General features: G+C 47.0%; 1 protein-coding gene across 6 annotated transcripts in view; it reads left to right on the top strand.

Annotated features, from left to right (window-relative positions):
* The first annotated feature begins 3,488 nt into the window (after nt 1-3,488).
* Rnf213 (ring finger protein 213) overlaps nt 3,489-18,131 on the top strand; it is a 106,763-nt gene continuing 92,120 nt past the window's right edge. For 3 of the 6 annotated variants that reach the window (XM_076935357.1, XM_076935354.1, XM_076935356.1), the window contains exons 1-2: nt 3,490-3,904; nt 6,977-7,093. In XM_076935357.1, the coding sequence (XP_076791472.1) occupies nt 6,997-7,093 (97 nt within the window). In that variant the 5' untranslated portion in view covers nt 3,490-3,904; nt 6,977-6,996. Of the gene's footprint in view, nt 3,905-6,976; nt 7,094-18,131 lie in introns of all 6 variants that reach the window. The other 3 variants (XM_076935355.1, XM_076935353.1, XM_076935358.1) reach the window with 2 other exon arrangements.

Here is an 18,131-nt window from a genome sequence, read left to right as displayed (position 1 = left end):
ATCAAAGCATAACAATTCCACAGACAAAGAACATGCAGGAGGCTTTAGTTTCTTCATGTTGTAGGCAGTGTGATATAACAGGGTGTCCGGCTGCACCAAAACAATTTCAAGCCAAAATAACTGAAAAACCCAAAATCTTCAAAACAATTCTCACTGATTACACTTTTCTATTTAATTGCCTTAGATCGCCAAAGCAATTTGAGGAGCATGTAATTATATTTATATTTTTTACCTTGTATTATTTAGAGGAAATACTTTTAAAACTTTTTAAATTTTGGCTTACTCTTAATTTTTTTAATCCATTCCAAGCCTATTTACATTGTTATGTTTAAATTTTTTTGTTATATTGTACAAAGATATAAATTTAAAAATTAATTTAGTAATAAAAGACAAGATAAAATTTCATATTTTGTTACTTTGTTAATGCATTATTGGATGGATGTATAATTTGATGGTGCAACTATTTATTGAGTATACCTGATTTTAAATAAACCTTTTTATCAGTTACTTGCTTTAGGCTTAATTTTGAAAACATATATAGAAGGCCAGAACTTACATTTTTAAATGAATTATATTTGTATTTAGTATGACTACAAACTTAGTTTTGAGCACATTAATGAATCTGACATTAAAAAGTGACTGATCTTTAATTTACATTTCTTAATTATCTTTAACAGTCAATTTACAAGTTAGTAGCTTTTATATGATTAGGACTGTATAGTTTTAGACATATATCTCTAAGTTAATTTTCTTAACCTTATTACACCTTTATAATCTTAGGAATTAATCATAGAAAGATTCTATGATTCTAATCCAGAATATCTTAGAGACTTGATATTGTCTAAGCAGAAGATGGAAATAAGAAGGCAGCTTGGTAAGAGCAGGTTTTATGAGTGCTGCCTTAGCTGGTTTATACCATGTAGTCATTTTAAGATGGAGGCAAACTTCCCTGCTTCTTTAACCTTAGTAAGGATGGTTGTTAGGCACAGGGTCCTTTCATCCCGAAGCAGCATCAGCCAAGATGAGGTCATCTTACTGTTATTAAAAATATGTATTTAATGCACTATGATGTAGCAAACCTAATTATTTTTAAAAGAGCCTAATCATTATATATATGTATAGATATGCATATGTATGTGTGTGTATATATGTGTGTATATATATATTTCTTAACCTAGAACTGACCTTATTACTTGCATGTAATTAGAATGATATAAAAGCACATTGGGAAAAAAAATCAACCTGCCTCAGCCTCAGAACTGGCTGGGGTCATGCTACAGTGTTGTCTAATTGTCTTTTTCTTTTCAATCCTCGCTCCTGCCCTGGAGAATTTGTTGACTGACTGAGCTGGCTTGGTCATATGTATGATACTACAGCGTATTGAAGTTACTTATGCATAGATTTAAATATCAGCATTTTGTTACAAGTGTTAAATTAAATTTTTTGTTACAGATTGTTTAACCACACCCAGTGAACTTAGAAATTCTGAGATAAAGAGTTTTTATAGAACAGAGAGATACCACCATCCTGTATGTGCTAATTTACACATGAGGTCAGCTAATGGTGGCCTCAGTCTTCCTTAAGGATGCCCTTTTGGGTGAGAGCATGTGAACATGATAAGAAGATTCTGATTCTTCTTAGTCTGTCCAATACCATCCACATATCAAGAAAAAGCAGAGGCAGTTAAAATATTCAATGGCTAAGGAACATCTAATAAAAGCTGACTGACTATAGCAAACTTAGAGTTTTCGGATATATCCTATGTGATGGGTACAATCTCAGAGGGGCATGTGGAATTTGTATATAGAATATATTTTTAAGGAGTAATCTAGCTGGGCAGTGGCAGCGCATGCTTTTAATCCCAGCACTTGGGAGGCAGAGGCAGGCAGATTTCTGAGTTTGAGGCCAGCCTGGTCTACAGAGTGAGTTCCAGGACAGCCAGGGCTACACAGAGAAACCCTGTCTTTTAAAACCAAGGTGTGTGGGGGGGGGAGGTAATCTACAAAAGTACTAAAAACAATCTCTACCTCATTTAAAAAATCTTATACCTATAGGATATTTTGGATGTAATTTTAGGCAGTACCCATGGGGTATCTTTAAATATTTTAGGAGGGGCTGGAGAGATGGCTCAGTGGTTAAGAGCACTGACTGCTCTTTCAGAGGTCCTGAGTTCAATTCCCAGCAACAACATGGTGACTCACAACCATCTGTGATGGGATCTGATGCCCTCTTCTGGTGTGTGTGAAGACAGAGACAGTGTATCTACATATATAAGATAAATCTTTAAAAAAAAATCTTACGAGAACATATTTTGGATAATTTTCTATAGATTCCAAGTAACATGCCAATGCAATTTGCCAGTTATTATCAGTGTGGATCACATAATCAACCTGTATTTTATTTACTGGCACAATCACGTCTATAGGCTCTTTATGAGTAAGGTAATGTTTTTATGAGATGCCACTTTTCGCTGTAGCATTAATTAACAAGTTAATAACCTGCTCTGCTGTAGATGTTACAATTGTTGTAGAATTACCCTAGTTTCCAGGAAGCAACGTAAAGAACAGAGCCGAACCCCCGAGTACTGATAAGCAGACAAGAACGAATCCAATGATCGCAACCACAATTTTAAATTCTTACCACAAAAGTTGAGCCAAGGACAAGGAAACAGGCTTTAGGCAGGAATCTGACTTTGGGCCATGACAAGGAAGTTCAGGCAGGAATCTAATTTTAGGCTAAAGCAGAGAAGTAATTTCAGTCAGGAGTCCAAGTCTTAGGCTAGAACAAACAAGTAGGCCTCAGGCGTGAATGACTGTGGGCTAGGACAGGGAAGGAGGCTCAGATATTTGTCATCCTGATGAGCCCTTAGAAACCATGGGAGTGATCACCGGACTTTGCTGACTTTAGTTGCCTTGTTTGTTCCTTGACTTTTTTTTATCTACTGTATTGCTAGTTCTGCAACCTAGAACTGACCTAAATACTTGCATGTAATTAAATGGTTTAAAAGAAATTTGGGAGAAAATAAACTGGCCACAGCCTTCAGTCTCAGAACTGGCTGGGGTCATGCTGCAATTTTGTCTAATCTTTTCTTTTCTTTTAATCCTCACTCCTGTGCTGGAGAACCTGTTGACTGACTGAGCTGGCTTGGTCAAGAGAGCTGTAGGGAGGTTTGCAAACTGAAATCAGCGGGCACATTGCTTGTCTAGTACCCAGAAGCCCTGGGTTCTATTCCCAGCACCACATAAAACCAGGCATGGTGGCACACACATGAAGTCCCAGCACTTAAGGCACAGGTTGGAGGATCAGAAGTATTGGGACATCCTCAGATACTGTGGTACTTTTTGAACGCTTAATCTCCTCACACTTGTTAATACTTAAAATCTTTGGGGGCAAGGGATATGACTGAAATTCACAGATGAGAAAGCCCCAGCACACAGTGGGACATCCACTAGCAATGACTACTGCCAGTGGCTTTTGTTGGACCTCGAAGTGATGGGTTGCTTATCTCTACTTTGCACGCAAGCGACCTGTAGACGAGCACTTGAACCCTCTTGCTATCCTCCAGGTCCTTCTGTGGGTGGCTTCAGCTTGTCTAGGTCCTGGACACTGTGCTGGGAGTCTGGGGCTAGAGACTTGAACCTATCAGTGGCCACCCAGTCTGGGCGGTCCGTCGTGGTTGGGTGAAACCGGACAACCCTGGCGCGAGAGCCAGAGAGATTCCGAGGGCCGTGGGCGTGCAGCGGCCATCGTTGCTTCAGGACAAGTGAGCTAAGCCGGCGCCACCAGGCGGGGAATTCCAGTTAGGCTGTGCGCCAAGGAGGCGGAGGGGCGGCGCCCGGCCCCGTGACCCCGCCTCGAGGCGCGCGAGTCCGCGCGAGTCCGCGCGGGCGCATAGGCACTGCAGGTGCGAGCGAGGGGCTTCGGGGTTCCAAGAGCCGGCGCTGAGCCAGGAGCGGGATGCAGGTCCCGGGGCAGTGACGCGAGGCCTAGTGTGTGGGATGCGGGTCTCAGGAACGAGCAGGGACCGGGGTACAAGGTCCCACTGGGCAGGGCGCTGGTGTCACGGGCCGAGGGTACACGGGGCGACATGCGGACCTCCCGATGCTGTTTCGCTGGGTGCGAGTCCTGCTAGGGAAGAGAGGGCCGGCGGCTCATGGCCCCTGTGGTCACATTCCCTGAATGGTGCCTGCGTCCTGATGCGCCGGCGCCCGGAGGCCACTTCCTTCATGTTCTAAGTTTCGGTTTCGTTGCAGGCAGCGGGTCCAGTCCGGCCTGAGGCTCCGACCCCATCAAATCTTTGGTTTCGGGCCGCAGTAGGTCAGCCCTGCTCCCCAGCAACACCCAGGAAGGTCGAGGACCTCCAGTCTAACCAACCTGGTGTGCTAGCGTAAAGCGGTCCCCAGGCCTGCTGCTCCGCCCAGGAATCTGCCCTCACCAACTGCAGCCAAAACTTTTGCGAGCCAGGCGTCTGTGCCCGGGGCACAGATCTTACCCGGGTCAAGGCCGGGAGCCTTCTCTGTCCCAGGAGCTGCAGCTCGTAGAGATGTGCGCTCGCAAAGGGCCAGTCTAAACCCATCTGCTTTTTCTTAGTCTAGCCCTGGGCGGAGGCCGGGGGAAGATCCTCTAGCTGGCGGAATGGACAGGCGTTGCTGCCGGCCGCTCACTTCTGCCCGGCTGCCTCTAGTCTAAGCTGAAGCTCTAAGGCGCTTCGCAGTTTCCTGAGCTAGAACTGAGCTAGAGAACTGACTCAGGTGGTGTTGGCTTTGGGCACACCACTCAAAAATGTAGTAGGAGATAACTTGCCACCCCAGAATACACTTCCTAGACGTTGTTTCAGTTTGCTCTGCGAAACTAATGGTTTGAGAAGCAGAACTTTCTTTATTTTTCCCTTTCTTTTGGCCTTCGAGACCCAGTGTCTCTATATCCCTGGCTGTCCTGGAACTCACTCTGTAGACCAGGCTGGCCTCGAACTCAGAGCTCTGGCTGGCTGGACCTCCCCAGTGATCGGATTAAAGGCGTGCGCCACCACTACCTACAAAAAGCAGAGCTTTCTTAAAAGAAATTTACATCTATCAAGAAAGGGCAGAGGGCTGGGGCAGACTAGACAGGCTATCTGAGAAAACACTTGTTCAATGCCACCACCTTGTCTAGCTCCCACGCTCCCAGAAGCCTGTGGCTAGGGTTCTCAGCCTCTGCTCTTTTCTGTGGCTCGGATTCGCCATTAAGCCCCCAGCCCCCATTCTTCACCACTCTTAGTTGTGTGTTTCCCACAAACCTAATCTACGGATACATAGTTACTCTCTTCCCCTGCTTGCATGTTTGGCTTTTAAGAAGTCCTTTGTAGCCCTGCCTGGCCTTGAATTCCTAATCTCCTGCCTTCACCTTTCAAGTGCTGGGGTTACCAGCATGTGACACTCTCTGCCCAGTTTTTGGCAACCCCAACCCGGAAGTCTGTTTAGTTTATAGCTCAGCCAGAGGGTCTGGGAGTGGTAGACTTACTAAAGTTATGTGTGAGAGGGAGGTGCCAAGACCCTAGTGGTGTCTAGAGGGTTCTTGAGGGGAGGAGGCATTTTAGGGATTTACAGATTGGCTGTGGCATGTGGGGCCAGGAAAGTTCCACAAAGTTCACCTCTGCAGCCCAGTCCCAAAGGTGACCAGACACAGGCTGGGAGGAGGGGCGGGGCCAGCAGGAAGCACAGAAAGTAGAGGAGGAGTCAAGTCCAGGGGCTTGGCTTCTGCCTCTTCAGGATGTCCTAAGAGGCGAGGGTGACTGGTGAGCTTCAAGCAGCCTGGTGCCCTACCCTTGGCCTGGACTACCTAAGACCTTGATCCTGGTTTGGTGCCACTCGACTTTGAGAAGAGTGGGGGGGGGGTCTTCAACAATGGCGTGCTTCCTTTGCTAGGAACCCTAGCCAGGACACCTTGGCGAGGTGGCCCAAGGCTCTCAGAATTGGTCTGTAGTGACTCCCCCCCAACCTTTACCTTCAGGCGCCTGGGAGCAGGGGACAACGTGAAAAACACAGCCCCAGGGCAGCCAGCAGCAACTGGCCAGTTGTAGACACATTCAGAAGCTCCACTGGCAGGCAGGTGGCTGGCAGGTGGCTGGGGCTCTGCAGGGGATCCTTCCTTCACTACTTTCTTTCCATTGTTATTATTGTTGTCGATGTTGTTTTGGTTTCTCTGCGTAGCCCCTGGCTGTTGAGGATGCACTGCCCCACACTTTGGGGCTAAGTGCTCTGGTCAAGAGAGAGAGTGGGGATGGAGGGGGCAAAAGAATGGAGACAAGACAGGGTGTGTGGTTAAGTCTCCTTTACTGTCTCCTATTCACTCATATTGACCTCTCCTATTGACTCTATTACAAGGAAATCCTGGGTATTTATAAGCACAAGCAGGAGAACACAGGTTGAAGACATTTTACCATGTGCACCATGCAGCTGGGGTCACTAAACAGCAAAACAAGCTATGTGGGATAAACAAGATGTTTGTCAGAGTGTGCTCAGCTGTTGTAGGCTGTTGAAAACCAAGTCTCTATCAGGGTATATGGTTCGAGATGGCTGCAGAGTTGATCGCTGCTTTCTAGCCACTTTCTGCTTAAAGTCGGCTCCCAACACCTGGCTGTCCTGGAACTCACTCGAGTTTAATCCCTGCTGCTGGGATTGAAGGCACACAGCAGCCTTCCTCTACTTTTGTGCTTCCTTGGGCTTTGGTGATGGATAGTGGCTGAGACTGGAGGGGGGAAGGGCAGCAGGGGTTTGTAAATTCCTGCTGGAGGAGGGAGCTGGACTTGGGTCAGAGCAGTGTCTAGTGCTGCAGTGATAAAGAGTTCTGGTGCCGGTTTCGATTGCCGGGAATCTTCTGGGTCCCCAGTCACTTCATTTTCCTTGAAAATGAAACTGTAAGTGGGTGGCAGTCACATGACACGAGGCTGAGCTTTATAGTGGGCTGCCCCGTCTGTCTTTCTCACTGTCTCCTGCAGGGCTGCGCGCGGATAACAGCATGGAGTGTCCACAGTGCAGGCATGTCTCCTCAGAGAAGGCACCCAAGTTCTGTAGCGAGTGTGGACAGAAATTGTCTCCTGCAGCCACTGTGCAAGGTGAGGCTAGATTGGGGAGGGGACAGCGGGACTCTGGTGTGGAGTGGGTTCCCTTCCTACTCTGGCATGGGAAAGCACAGCCAGAGGCAGCCCCAGTGGGCACAAGGGGCAGAGAGACCTTTCCTGAGTACCTGGAGTTTGTATCAAAGCAAATTTCAAATTCCTGCTACAGGTGTTTACCACTTTAAAAGAAAGTTAGTTTTGGTTTCAGTTCTCTCAGCCAGAGCTGAGGCTCGTTTCCCAGGAGTGAGTAGCCTCTGGTGAGCTGAGGGATCGCGGGGGATGGGGAGCCTTGGAGGGAAACCCTAAGTAAGACAGGAGCCTTGCCGCAGCCCTGCTGGGAGGCAGGTGTTCAGAGGCTTATTGGGTGACCATGAGGTGTTCCTATGTTACTGAACTAGGGAGGCACAACCTGTGTCCCAAGCCGGGTCCTGCCATGTATCCTCAATAAGCCGATTAAAAGAACCGAATTGCAAGTGGAAAGCAGAGGGGGCTCACACAGTTAAGAGCACTGGCTGCTCTTCCAGAGCTCCCAGGTTCTCGATTCCAAGAACCCACAAAGTGGCTTCCAGCCTCTGGTAACTCCTGTTGCAGAGAATCTAATCACCTCTTAGATCTCACAGGTGCCAGGTACATATGTGACAGACATATGTGCAGGCAAGACATCCATACAATAAAAATAGAACGAAGATATAAAATTAAAAAGAAAAGCAAGTAGGAAGCAGAGAAAGAAGTGTGGTCACACTGTGAAGAGAGTAACTTGCCCAGTTACATAGAGTTTGAGCCTGTGTGTCCTGGGGTTCAGGACTTGCTGGCTCAATGTGGAGGAAGCCCTGGGGTGCTGATGGGGCTCCTTGGATGAGTCCCCCCCCCCCCAGGCTTATATATATCGCTAAGTGGTATATTGCTAAGTGTTGACAAAGCTCTGGAAGTGGCTCACATTCATCTGTGGTCTGATCATCTCTCCTTTCTTTGTTCTTTCTTTGGGTGAGCACATTGACAGAGTGCATTTGCCAGGAGACTGGGGTGGGGGATGCAGACAGCCAATGTTTTTCCAGGGGTGGGGGTAAGCTGTGTCTGAGAGAGCAAGGCTGTGGCATTTTTACAACAAGCCATCAAGTGCTCTCATGCCTGAGTTCTCCACAGGCTGTTCTGACAGGTGGAGAGTGTGGTGGGGGAAGGCAGGTACTGCCACCTGTCCAGGTAGAGCGAGCAGCTGAGGCTGACCTGGCCGCTGGCCTGGTCACACTGGGCTGTGACTATTTACCAGATTGGAAACTGAAATCAGGATGTGCAGAGTTTTGGGTGAAGCGCTAGCCTAGCGTGCAGGAAGCCTGGTTCATCCTTAGCACTGTATGGACAGAAAGAACGAAACAGAAACTAGACATAGAGTCTCCGTTCCCTTCCTCCTGTAGGTTCAAGGCTGGGTTGGCCTAGACAGGGCCATCACAGCGAGGGAGTCTTAGCTTGATAGTTGTTGTGTTTTATTAAAAAAAAAAAAAAAAAAAAAAAAAAAAAAGATATTTTGGTGGAGGGGGGAGGGTGCCTCTGCTGGCTCATCTGAGGTATAGTATAGACAGTATAGTATAGAATAGAGTTTATTTAGGGCATGGGGAGGGGAGTTGGGGAGTAGGGACAGAGAAAGGCTGGGGGGAGTGGAGGAGGATGGGGACAGAGAGGGAAGAGAGCAAGAGAGAAAGAGCAAGAGAAGAAGAGAAGAGAGTGGGGAGGGGGCAAGTAACCCCTTTTACAGTGAGTCAGGCACACCTGCCTGTTGCCAGGTAACTATGGGGCAGAGCCTAGAAGAAATGCTAACTGGGGCTGAGGCAGTTTGGAGTCTGTGGCATCAATACTTTCTGTCCAGAGGCTCCCAGAGGCTTAGGTCTTAGTTGGGGCTATGGATAAAGACACAGATGGGGTTCCTTTGGGGTCTCTGATGATGCACAAATGATGGCCTTGTGAGGGGAAGCGCTTTGACGGCTGTGTGTCAGTGGTTGTCTGAGGGCTGCATGGGTATGGGTATCCCGTGAGATTCCTTCAGAATGTAAATTTCTCACAACTCCCCTCTCCCAAGTTCCCAGGACCCAAATAGGGATTACACATGGGTGCTAGAATACTGAACAGCTTTCTTGAGGGTGGAAACAAAATGCTGGCCAGTGAGTTTTTATTTTGTTCACTTTCTATGTCTTCCTGAAGGGCATGAGGTGTGCTGTAACTGCTGAGTGTCTGTGGACTTAGACACGGGTGGAATGGCAGTGATGGGTGTCCTGATCCTCAAGGGAAAAGCAGTCCTGCTTCCAGGTACCTGCCTGGGTCAGGACCTCCACCCATTGTGGGTATCATAGGTGAGGTTTGTTGCTCACCAAAGAGAGAAAGAGGGTTGGATGTTGACATACCTGCCGGACTTTCCGGGAGGCTCACATCCATGGGCTGAAGGAGGCCAGCCTGGTTTGATTGTGGCCTGGCTTCATAGAGGGACACTCTGTAGATAGAATCCCCCATGAGAGAACGTGAAGTGGAAACTTACGTGTCCTTTGGAGAGTCAGTTGTGTTGGATGGTGTTCTGCTGGGGCAAACACTTGAAGGAGCATTTCCCTGAAGTGGACACAGGTGAAAGGCTAAGGCAGAGTCGTGAAGAAACGTTTCCCTGAGGCACACATGGAGAGAGGATGTTCTGCTGAAGAAAGCACGTGAAAGGACATGCAGGCTGGGCTAGGCTTGCTTATAGAGCTAGCTGGGCAATGCTTGTTGGTCTCCAGTCTTTGCCGATTTTCACTTCACTGAGAGAGGCACAGTAGAGAAGTTTTCCTGGTGTTCCTCCCTGATCTCTCCTGCTGACTTGTGCCGAGGCTGAGGCCTGGCTGTTCATGCTAGGTCGTGCCACCACTGCTGCTGACCAGACTCTACCAAATTGGACTGCTTGTATATCTGTGAAGTGTTTTCAAGTGGATGGAGCTGCCACTGCTAACTTGTGAACTGGCCTGCTGATTTCCAGACACCACAGGCAGGAGTTGCTCCAAAGAACCTTTCTAAACAGGCCCACTTCCCCCATATCCTTTCTTTTCCACTGCCTCTGGTGGGCGGTGGGCTACAAGGGGAGGTTAAAGCATTTAAGAACTGTATCATTAGCCGGGCGGTGGTGGCGCACGCCTTTAATCCCAGCACTTGGGAGGCTGAGGCAGGCGGATTTCTGAGTTCAAGGCTAGCCTGGCTTACAGAGTGAGTTCCAGGACAGCCAGATCTATACAGAGAAACCCTGTCTTGAACCCCCCCCCAAAAAAAACAAACAAACAAACAAACAAAACAAAACCCCAGCATCATAAAAATAGGTTTTGAAAAAATTAAAGTTACAGGAATGGGAGGGGCAGGCGGACTGTACTGGATGGAGAGGGGCCTAGCCACTAGCATTTTTTCCCCGTAGCTCTGCCTTCCATAGTTCCCTAGGCCTGACACACACAGGGGCTTTGGGAACGAATTGTGACAGAATGATCAGAACATGATTGACAGCTTGGCCTGTTTAGTGACCTCCCAGTTTTCTGGGCTGAGATGCTTAGTGACCATGACTTCAGGACTTTCTGTCTTCCTATGCTGAGCCTCTCTCTTTAACCACCACCTTCCCTGTGACTGATCACACTCAGGACCTCGTGCTGAGCCCCGGAGGGACATAGTGTCCTGGCTTTACGCTGTCACTTCTTTCTCTTCCTGGACAATGACACTGCAGCTTTGTTCCTCTGAGGGTGCCCAGATGCCAGCTGGTGGCTGACACAGGTGCCTATGGCTGCAGGCTGGGCCCGCTGCCTAGACAGTCCTCTGAGCCTCACTAGGCTGGCAGCAGGGATTCCTGAGGACAAATGCATCTTATGCATCCTTCTGACCTGTTCTGTTGTCATGACAATTTGGGGTTGTTCCTGGGGCCTACGGGGCTCTCACCCTCCCTCCCCTTTACTATGGTTTCTATGGAGAACTCAGGGCTTGCTGGGGTCTCATTACCTGCACAGCCTCCTGCTGCCTGGGGGAGGGGGAGGATGACCATAGCCTATGCAGGGGAAAACCAGCCAGATTGTGGAGGTGAAATGTCAGATCTGAACTGATACAAAAGTTTTAATAAGGAATAGACATCATGGGGCTGGGACAGTGTCTCCAGTGGTTAAGAGCACTCGTTGCTCTTACAGAGGACCTGGGTTCCATTCCCAGCGTCCACACGGTGGCTCATGACCATTTGTTATTGCAGTTCCAGGGGCTCCATTGTCCTCTTCTGACCTCTAGGGCACCAAGTGTGAATGCGGTGGGCATACACACATCTGGACAGGTTTTTATACTCATAAAAAATAAATCTTAAAAAAAAAAAAAAAAAAAGACCCAGAAGACAGACAGGAAGCAAATTCTCAGAGAATGTGTCCCTGAGAGGGAATGGGATGATTTTATATCAGAAGTCACCTGGTGCCTTAGTTAGGGTTTCATTGCTGTGAAGAGACTCCATGACCACAGCACCTCTTATAAAGCAAATGTTTAGTTGGGGCTGGCTTCCAGTGCCAGGGGTTTAGTCTATCATCACCATGGCAGGAAGCATGGCAGCATCCAGGCAGATATGATGCTGGAGAAGGAACTCATACTTTTACAGCTTGATCCCCAGGTAGCAGAAAGACTGTGTTACACTGGGGATAGCTTGAGCCTAGGAGACCTCAAAGCCTGCCTCCACAGTGACACTTCCTCCAGCAAGGCCACACCTACTCCAACATTGTCATACCTCCTAATAGTGTCATCCCTATGGCCAAGCATTCAAACACAGGACTTGTGGGGGCCAAACCAATTCAAGCCACTGCGCCTGGCCTTGCTCTTGAGCCATCTGTGGGGTCATTTGTGAATCAAAAGGTTTCATGCCGTCAGGGTGCAGAAGTTACAGTTAGGTGGGTATTGGGGTGATGGGCTGTTCATGCCTCCGTTCCTTTTCCTGTAAGGTGGGGGGGGGGCGCGTTCCTTGTGTGTCTTTGAACTGCTCATGATTTACTTTGGAAAGCTGGCCCTTTGTTCTCATTGGTAATCACAGTCCTTGCTCTTCCCCTTGCTCAGCAGAAGGGGGCCAGGTTTTTTGCGCGCGCACGGGGGCAGGGAGTATGTTTCAGGCTGTAGTCTTTTCAGACTTGCTCTCAGGCTGCTGGTGAATGGGGCAGTCGGGTTTACAGCTGGATCTGCTGGCTTCTCAGACAGAGAGAGACATACAGAGTCCTTCCGTATGTCTTGCCTATTGGTCAGTCTTTGTCTCTTAGGTTAGAGAGATGCTAGGCTAGCCGGGGCGTCTTCTCCTAGAGCCGTGGGAGGGAGGAAGCTCTCAATTCCGTTTATTATGAAGCAGCAGCCGTGTAGGGGCTTCCCCTTTATTACTCTGTACTCTCCTCAGCCTTCCCTTTGATGTGTGTGTGTATGTGTGTCTCTTTGTACATGCCTATGTCTGTGCATATGTGTGTATTCACATGTGTATATATGTGTGTACACGTACATATTTGTGTATATATGAGCCTTTAGAGGCATATATTTGTTTTGAGTCGGGATCTCACTGGAGAGCTGTGGCTGGCCTGGAAGAGATCCTCCTGCCTCTGCCTGGGATTAAAGGACTATGCTATCACCTGGCCATTTAGATTATTGTTGTTATTTTTAATCAGCCTGAAGGGCAGCATATCCCAAGTCCCCCCTGCAACCTGGCACTGGGTGACTCCCATGGGAACCTGGGCATTATGTCCCCGCCTTGCAGAACTTTCATGGAGAAGGCAGTGAGCAGACGGTATTGGGAGAAGGAGGCTGGGAGGGGCTCAGGGACGAAGTGGCAGGACAGGGGCATCCCCAGGAGCATGGGAGCTTGGGAGAACAAGCTAAGAGAAGGTTCTGGGCTTGGTCTGGGGTGTGTGGTGAGAGACAGCCAAGTTTGAAAGCAGACGTCTTGCAGGTAAAATTCCCCGACTACTGTTTGAGGTTTGAAGTGAGTGTGTGGGTCACAGGTCTGGATGGCTGTGTATCTGCACGTCACCAGCACTGAGACATGTGACTGGGCATTGCTGACTGGGGATTCCATTCGGGTAGCCTGAGGACTCATCCGAGGTTGAGTCCGGAGCTGTGTTTATGTGCAGCTTTGTCCTTGGTTTCTGCCATAGCAAAGAGTAGAGCAAACCCAGTATACATAGAAATAAAAATCGGTAAGTGCAGAGATAAACTAGGGAGACACATTTAGAAGACAAAGGCATTCGAGGGCTTGGGGACTTGTAAGTGGGATTCTGGGCTTTGAAGCTGCTTAGTGTGTGTGTGTGTGTGTGTGTGTTGAAGAGACACGGACCTAACCCCCCACCCCCGTCTCTGCACATCAAATCCTGCACTCCTGTCCCTGCATGGAGCCAGAGCAGTTAGTATCCCCTTTCCCCCCTTTTCCCCAGCATAGATGCCTCTGGCCTTAGAGAGGGCAGACAAAAGGGAGCCTAGCCTGGCATCCGAATACTGCAGTCCCTCTTTTCTGACAGTACTCTCTTCTCCCCCAGCCCCTACCCCACCCCCAGCAGATTCTGGCCTTGGGAAACCTACCCTAACCCCCCCACCCCCAGTCACCAAAACCCCCTCCCCTGATTTTCAAGGGCCAGCATTTCTCCAGTGCAGATGGCTCCTGCCCTTGAATGAAACCAGAGCCAATATCCTTAAAGTGATAAAAGCCCACTCTTAGACTATAGAAAAGAAACGATTAAGTGTTCCCAGCCAGCTGTGACCAGTTTGTAAAATACACACTAGCTTCTGATAAAGTAATGAGTTAGTTACTTCTTCCCAGGTCAGGAAGGTCCCTTTCCAGCTGCGTGGTTCAGCCCCCGCTGTCTGAACAAACGTTATCAAGTTGGAAGGACATTCCTTTACCCTCTCATGTGATGCCAAGGCTTAGAAACCCCAGCTTGTGGTTTTTTCCTTTATTAAAAAAAAAACAAAAAACAAAAAAAAAAAAAAACCTTCATGCCGGGCGGTGGTGGCGCACGCCTTTAATCCCAGCACTTGGGAGGCAGAAGCAGGTGGATTTCTGAGTTCGAGGCCAGCCTGTTCTACAGAGTGAGTTCCAGGACAGCCAGGGGCTACACAGAGAAACCCTGTCTCGAAAAACAAAACAAACAAACAAACAAAAAAACAAAAACCCCTTCACTTAGACCTGGGGGTTCACTCTTCTTCCTGTTCCATCAGGAAGGTTGGTGGCCTAAGCTTGAACTTGAATAAAGACCCTCTTGTGATTAATTACATTAGGTTGTGATTCCTGGTGGTCTTTTTGGGGTTTTACAATCTGGGCACAACAGGGGCTTATGTAGAATGATTTATTTTGTGCCTTGGCCCTTTAAAGGATCCCCAGTTGCTAGTCAACTGGCCCTTTGAGAATATTCTTAGCTATTAGAACTGCTTGATACTATGACCTTCAGTGTTGGTTGCTTCTTGGATTTTGAGGATCAGAATAGGTTTTTAAAAAGCTATCTGAGGCAGAGAAAAAGGGATGAGGGACTAGCAGAGAGGAGAAGGCAGTTGGTGCAGAAGACTTGTCAGGAGACAGATGAACCAGGAGAGCTGAGCTGAGCAGATAAGCTACAAGTTGTAGTTTGGAGCTGCTGGTATTGGGAAAACTGGGAGAAGGGAGTGTTAAGCAGACTGTTGGGGAACCGTGGGAGAAACCTTTGAAGGGGCTGGGCTGGAAACTGGGAGGAGGGCTGGCAGGGAGTTAAGGAACTGGTTATTTTTCTAAAAAAGCTAGCCATTTTACAAGTGGCCCCAATGCAGAGCGAGGCAGAATGGGAAGTTTGATTTCAAGTACCACAGAGCAAAAGACAGGAAAAGGAGGAATGGATACTTTGTTTCAAAAGATGTTAGCTGAGACTGTAGTTGAAACACGCCCTGCATGGTTTTCAGCAGCAGGGTTTTTTTCCCTCTGTTTTCTTTATTTTGGGCTAGTTTGTTTATTAAAAGGTTGCAAGATTGGATGAGCAACTGGAAATAATATGGGTGCAAATGGAGAAGCTTGGGACTCAAAAAATGGAGGGAATGGGGAAGCAAGAGGGCTCGTTCCTCTCTTTTTGAAAAAGCAACAGAGTTGGCTGTCCAGCTAGAGAAACCGAGAGTAGAGGTGGACAAATGTGAAGGTCAGACATGAGAACAGGGAGAACAAATAGGTCATTCCTAGAGACAGAACCAGAGAGTTTCCTCAGGTAGGAAGAGGGGAAGGAGTCAGAGGGCAGTCACGTGAAAAATGGAAAAGCAGGAGGGTGGACCGATGAGACCCACAGCACCTTTTGAGGACAGGCAGTCCTGGGTCACAGAGTCACCAGCGTTAATAGATAAATGTCAGTATACTGATATACAAGAACAGGTTCAATTTGAAGACCCAATCATAGAACAGTGCCCCTTAGCAGATTTGAGAGCTTGGGACAGAGTTGAGGAACCATGAAAGAAGTTCACATCCTTTACAAAGATTATACAAGGCTCAGGGGAAGCCGTCACTTTTATTATTATTTGCAAAGATTAGTTTCATCTGTGAACAAAGCCATATTAGACCTTGATTTGAGATGAGTGCTAATTGAGACTTTGGCACGTTAAAATGGGAATACAGAATGCAAAAAGGTAATTAGGCCATTAGGTCATTAGGTCATTAGGTCATTAGAGGTCATAGGAAGGGAGAGTGAATCAGGAGACAACCAATATTGGTTCTAGGGTGTATGATGCCATAGCTAAAGGGCAAGCCATAGCTAAAGGTTTTACATCTCAAACGCATGGTCCTTTAACTGTGGAAGATAGGGTCATTTGCAAAGAGACTGTGACCAAGCCAATGAAGGTCTCAGATCCCAAAATGTCCAGGGCCTTAGCTGAGGGAAAATGGTGAGCACAGCATCTCTAAGGGCAATGGTTTCTCTAAATATAAACCAGAAGGAAGGTCTAGGCTGCTCCATCAGGTGATGCAGGCAGTGTGGCAAGGGTTGCCGTTGGACCAATGTGGGTAGGTCCAAGAGAGACATCCAAGGCAATTTCTTGCCACCAGGAAACAAGATAGGTGGTCTAGCTCAAAGCCACACAGCCTCTTGTCAGTCAGGAAATAACAAGCAGGCAGAAAAACCTCAACTAGGTATTGCAGATCTAGCTACTGTTGGCAGACTCTCTAGACTTCGCCATGGATAAACATCTTACACTATTCCCCCAAATTAAGTGTTATAACTACAGGAGTTTATGGTCCTTTGCCCTCGGGACAGTAGGAATGGTCTTGGGGAGGAGCAATTTGATTTCCCAAGGATTCATTGTGCATCCAGGAATTATAGATGAAGATTTCAAAGGAGAAATTAAATAATGACTTATGCGAAAAGAAATATGCACTTTACCACAGGGGATAGGACTGCTCTCAGCTTTGACTGCTTTCTTATATCAGAGGCAGAGCTGCTCCAGTAGAAAGATCAGGAGGGCTTTGAAGTGCTGTGTGTCAGAACCCGAACATGAGTGACACCCAGATAAAACGTGTGCTCTGGCAAACAGTTGTTAGTGATCAGAGGCCAACATCAAAGTAACAAGTGAAGGACATTGAAGTAAGTTTGGTGGATACAGAAGCGGATGTAACTATCATTTATGAAAATTTCATGAATTCAGAATGGCCACTTGAAGAGGTTTATACCCATTTTCTAGGATTGGAATGTTGTATCAGATAAAACAAAATGTGCGCTGGTTTTAATGTGTGGGACAAGAAGGTCAGATAGGAAAGTTAAGCCTGTGTGCCTGATGGCCATAAATTTACAGGGACAAGATTTGTTACAGCAGTGAGGGAGGGGGGACTCAATTCCTAAAAAGGGGTGAAATGGAAGATGCTTCAGGGAAAGGTATTGAATCCAGAACAACCACAGACTGTGCAGGTTATCCAAAAACCAGGACACAAAGTGCATTGAGTTTCCAAATGTATAAGGGGGGCCACTGTTGAGATACGCCATTGGCCCTAAAAACCTGTGTTAGTGCTGCAGTGGCCCTTAGCTAAGGAAAAATTACAGGTACTTGAGTAGCAGGTATGGAAGCAGCTGGAGGCTCAACATGTAGAAGAGTCTACCAGCCCTCGGAATTCCCTGTGTTTGTTATAAAAAAGAAACCAGGAAATGGAGAATGTTAACAGATTTGAGAGCAGTGAATAGAGTATTCCAACCAAAGGTTTTGTGTCAACCTGGGTGTCCTTTCCCTTATTACCTAAGGCATAGCCTACGGTAGTACAAGACTGCTTTTTTACTATCCCCTTGCAAGAACAGGATAAGGAAAATTTGCCTACCTACTTACAGTAATGTTCAACCTGTAAAAAGGTATCAGTGGAAACTTCTTACACAAGAATGCCACATAGTCAACTCCATGTCAATATTTTTGTGCATCAACTGCTAGAAATAATTCATATGCATTTCCTCAGTCCTTTACTTACCATTACGTGGATGATATTTTGTTGGCTAATTCTGATGCAGACGCTTTAGAGAGAAAATGTTTTGTGAAACAAAAAAGAACTTTGCCTTGTTGGGGTTTGCAGATTGCTTCTGAAAAAAAAAAAAAAAAAAGTACAGAGAGGAAATTCTATCCACTATCTAGGTTATAAAATTAGTCAACAAAAAATTTAACCACAGAAGGTACAGATCAATTGTGAAGTCTTAATGATTTTCAAAAAAATTAATGGTAGATAGTAATTGGCTTCATCCCACCATTGGATTAACCACTCCAAGTAATTTGTTTCAAATGTTATAAGGAGATTCAGATTTAGATGGTTCAAGACAGCTAATAAAGGAAGCAGGGAAAGCATTAGCTTTAGTCAAAAAGAATCTTTGAGATTCATATGTGGATCCCAAACTGGACTGTATTTTGGTTGTTTTATCTTCAACTCATTCTCTTCCTTGTTGGGAGCCGACTTTTAGCAGAAAGCGGCTAGATTATCTTTGCAGCCATCTGGAGCCATATACCATGATAAGAGATTTGGTTTTCAATGGCCTACAACAGCTGAAGCACACTCTGATATCCCACATATTTTGTGTTG

The sequence above is a fragment of the Arvicanthis niloticus genome, chromosome 6 (genome assembly GCF_011762505.2).
Source record: "Arvicanthis niloticus isolate mArvNil1 chromosome 6, mArvNil1.pat.X, whole genome shotgun sequence".
In the NCBI taxonomy this organism is placed as follows: domain Eukaryota; kingdom Metazoa; phylum Chordata; class Mammalia; order Rodentia; family Muridae; genus Arvicanthis; species Arvicanthis niloticus.
The sequence above is the reverse complement of the archived record's forward strand: the minus strand, read 5'-3'. Positions and strand labels throughout refer to the sequence as shown.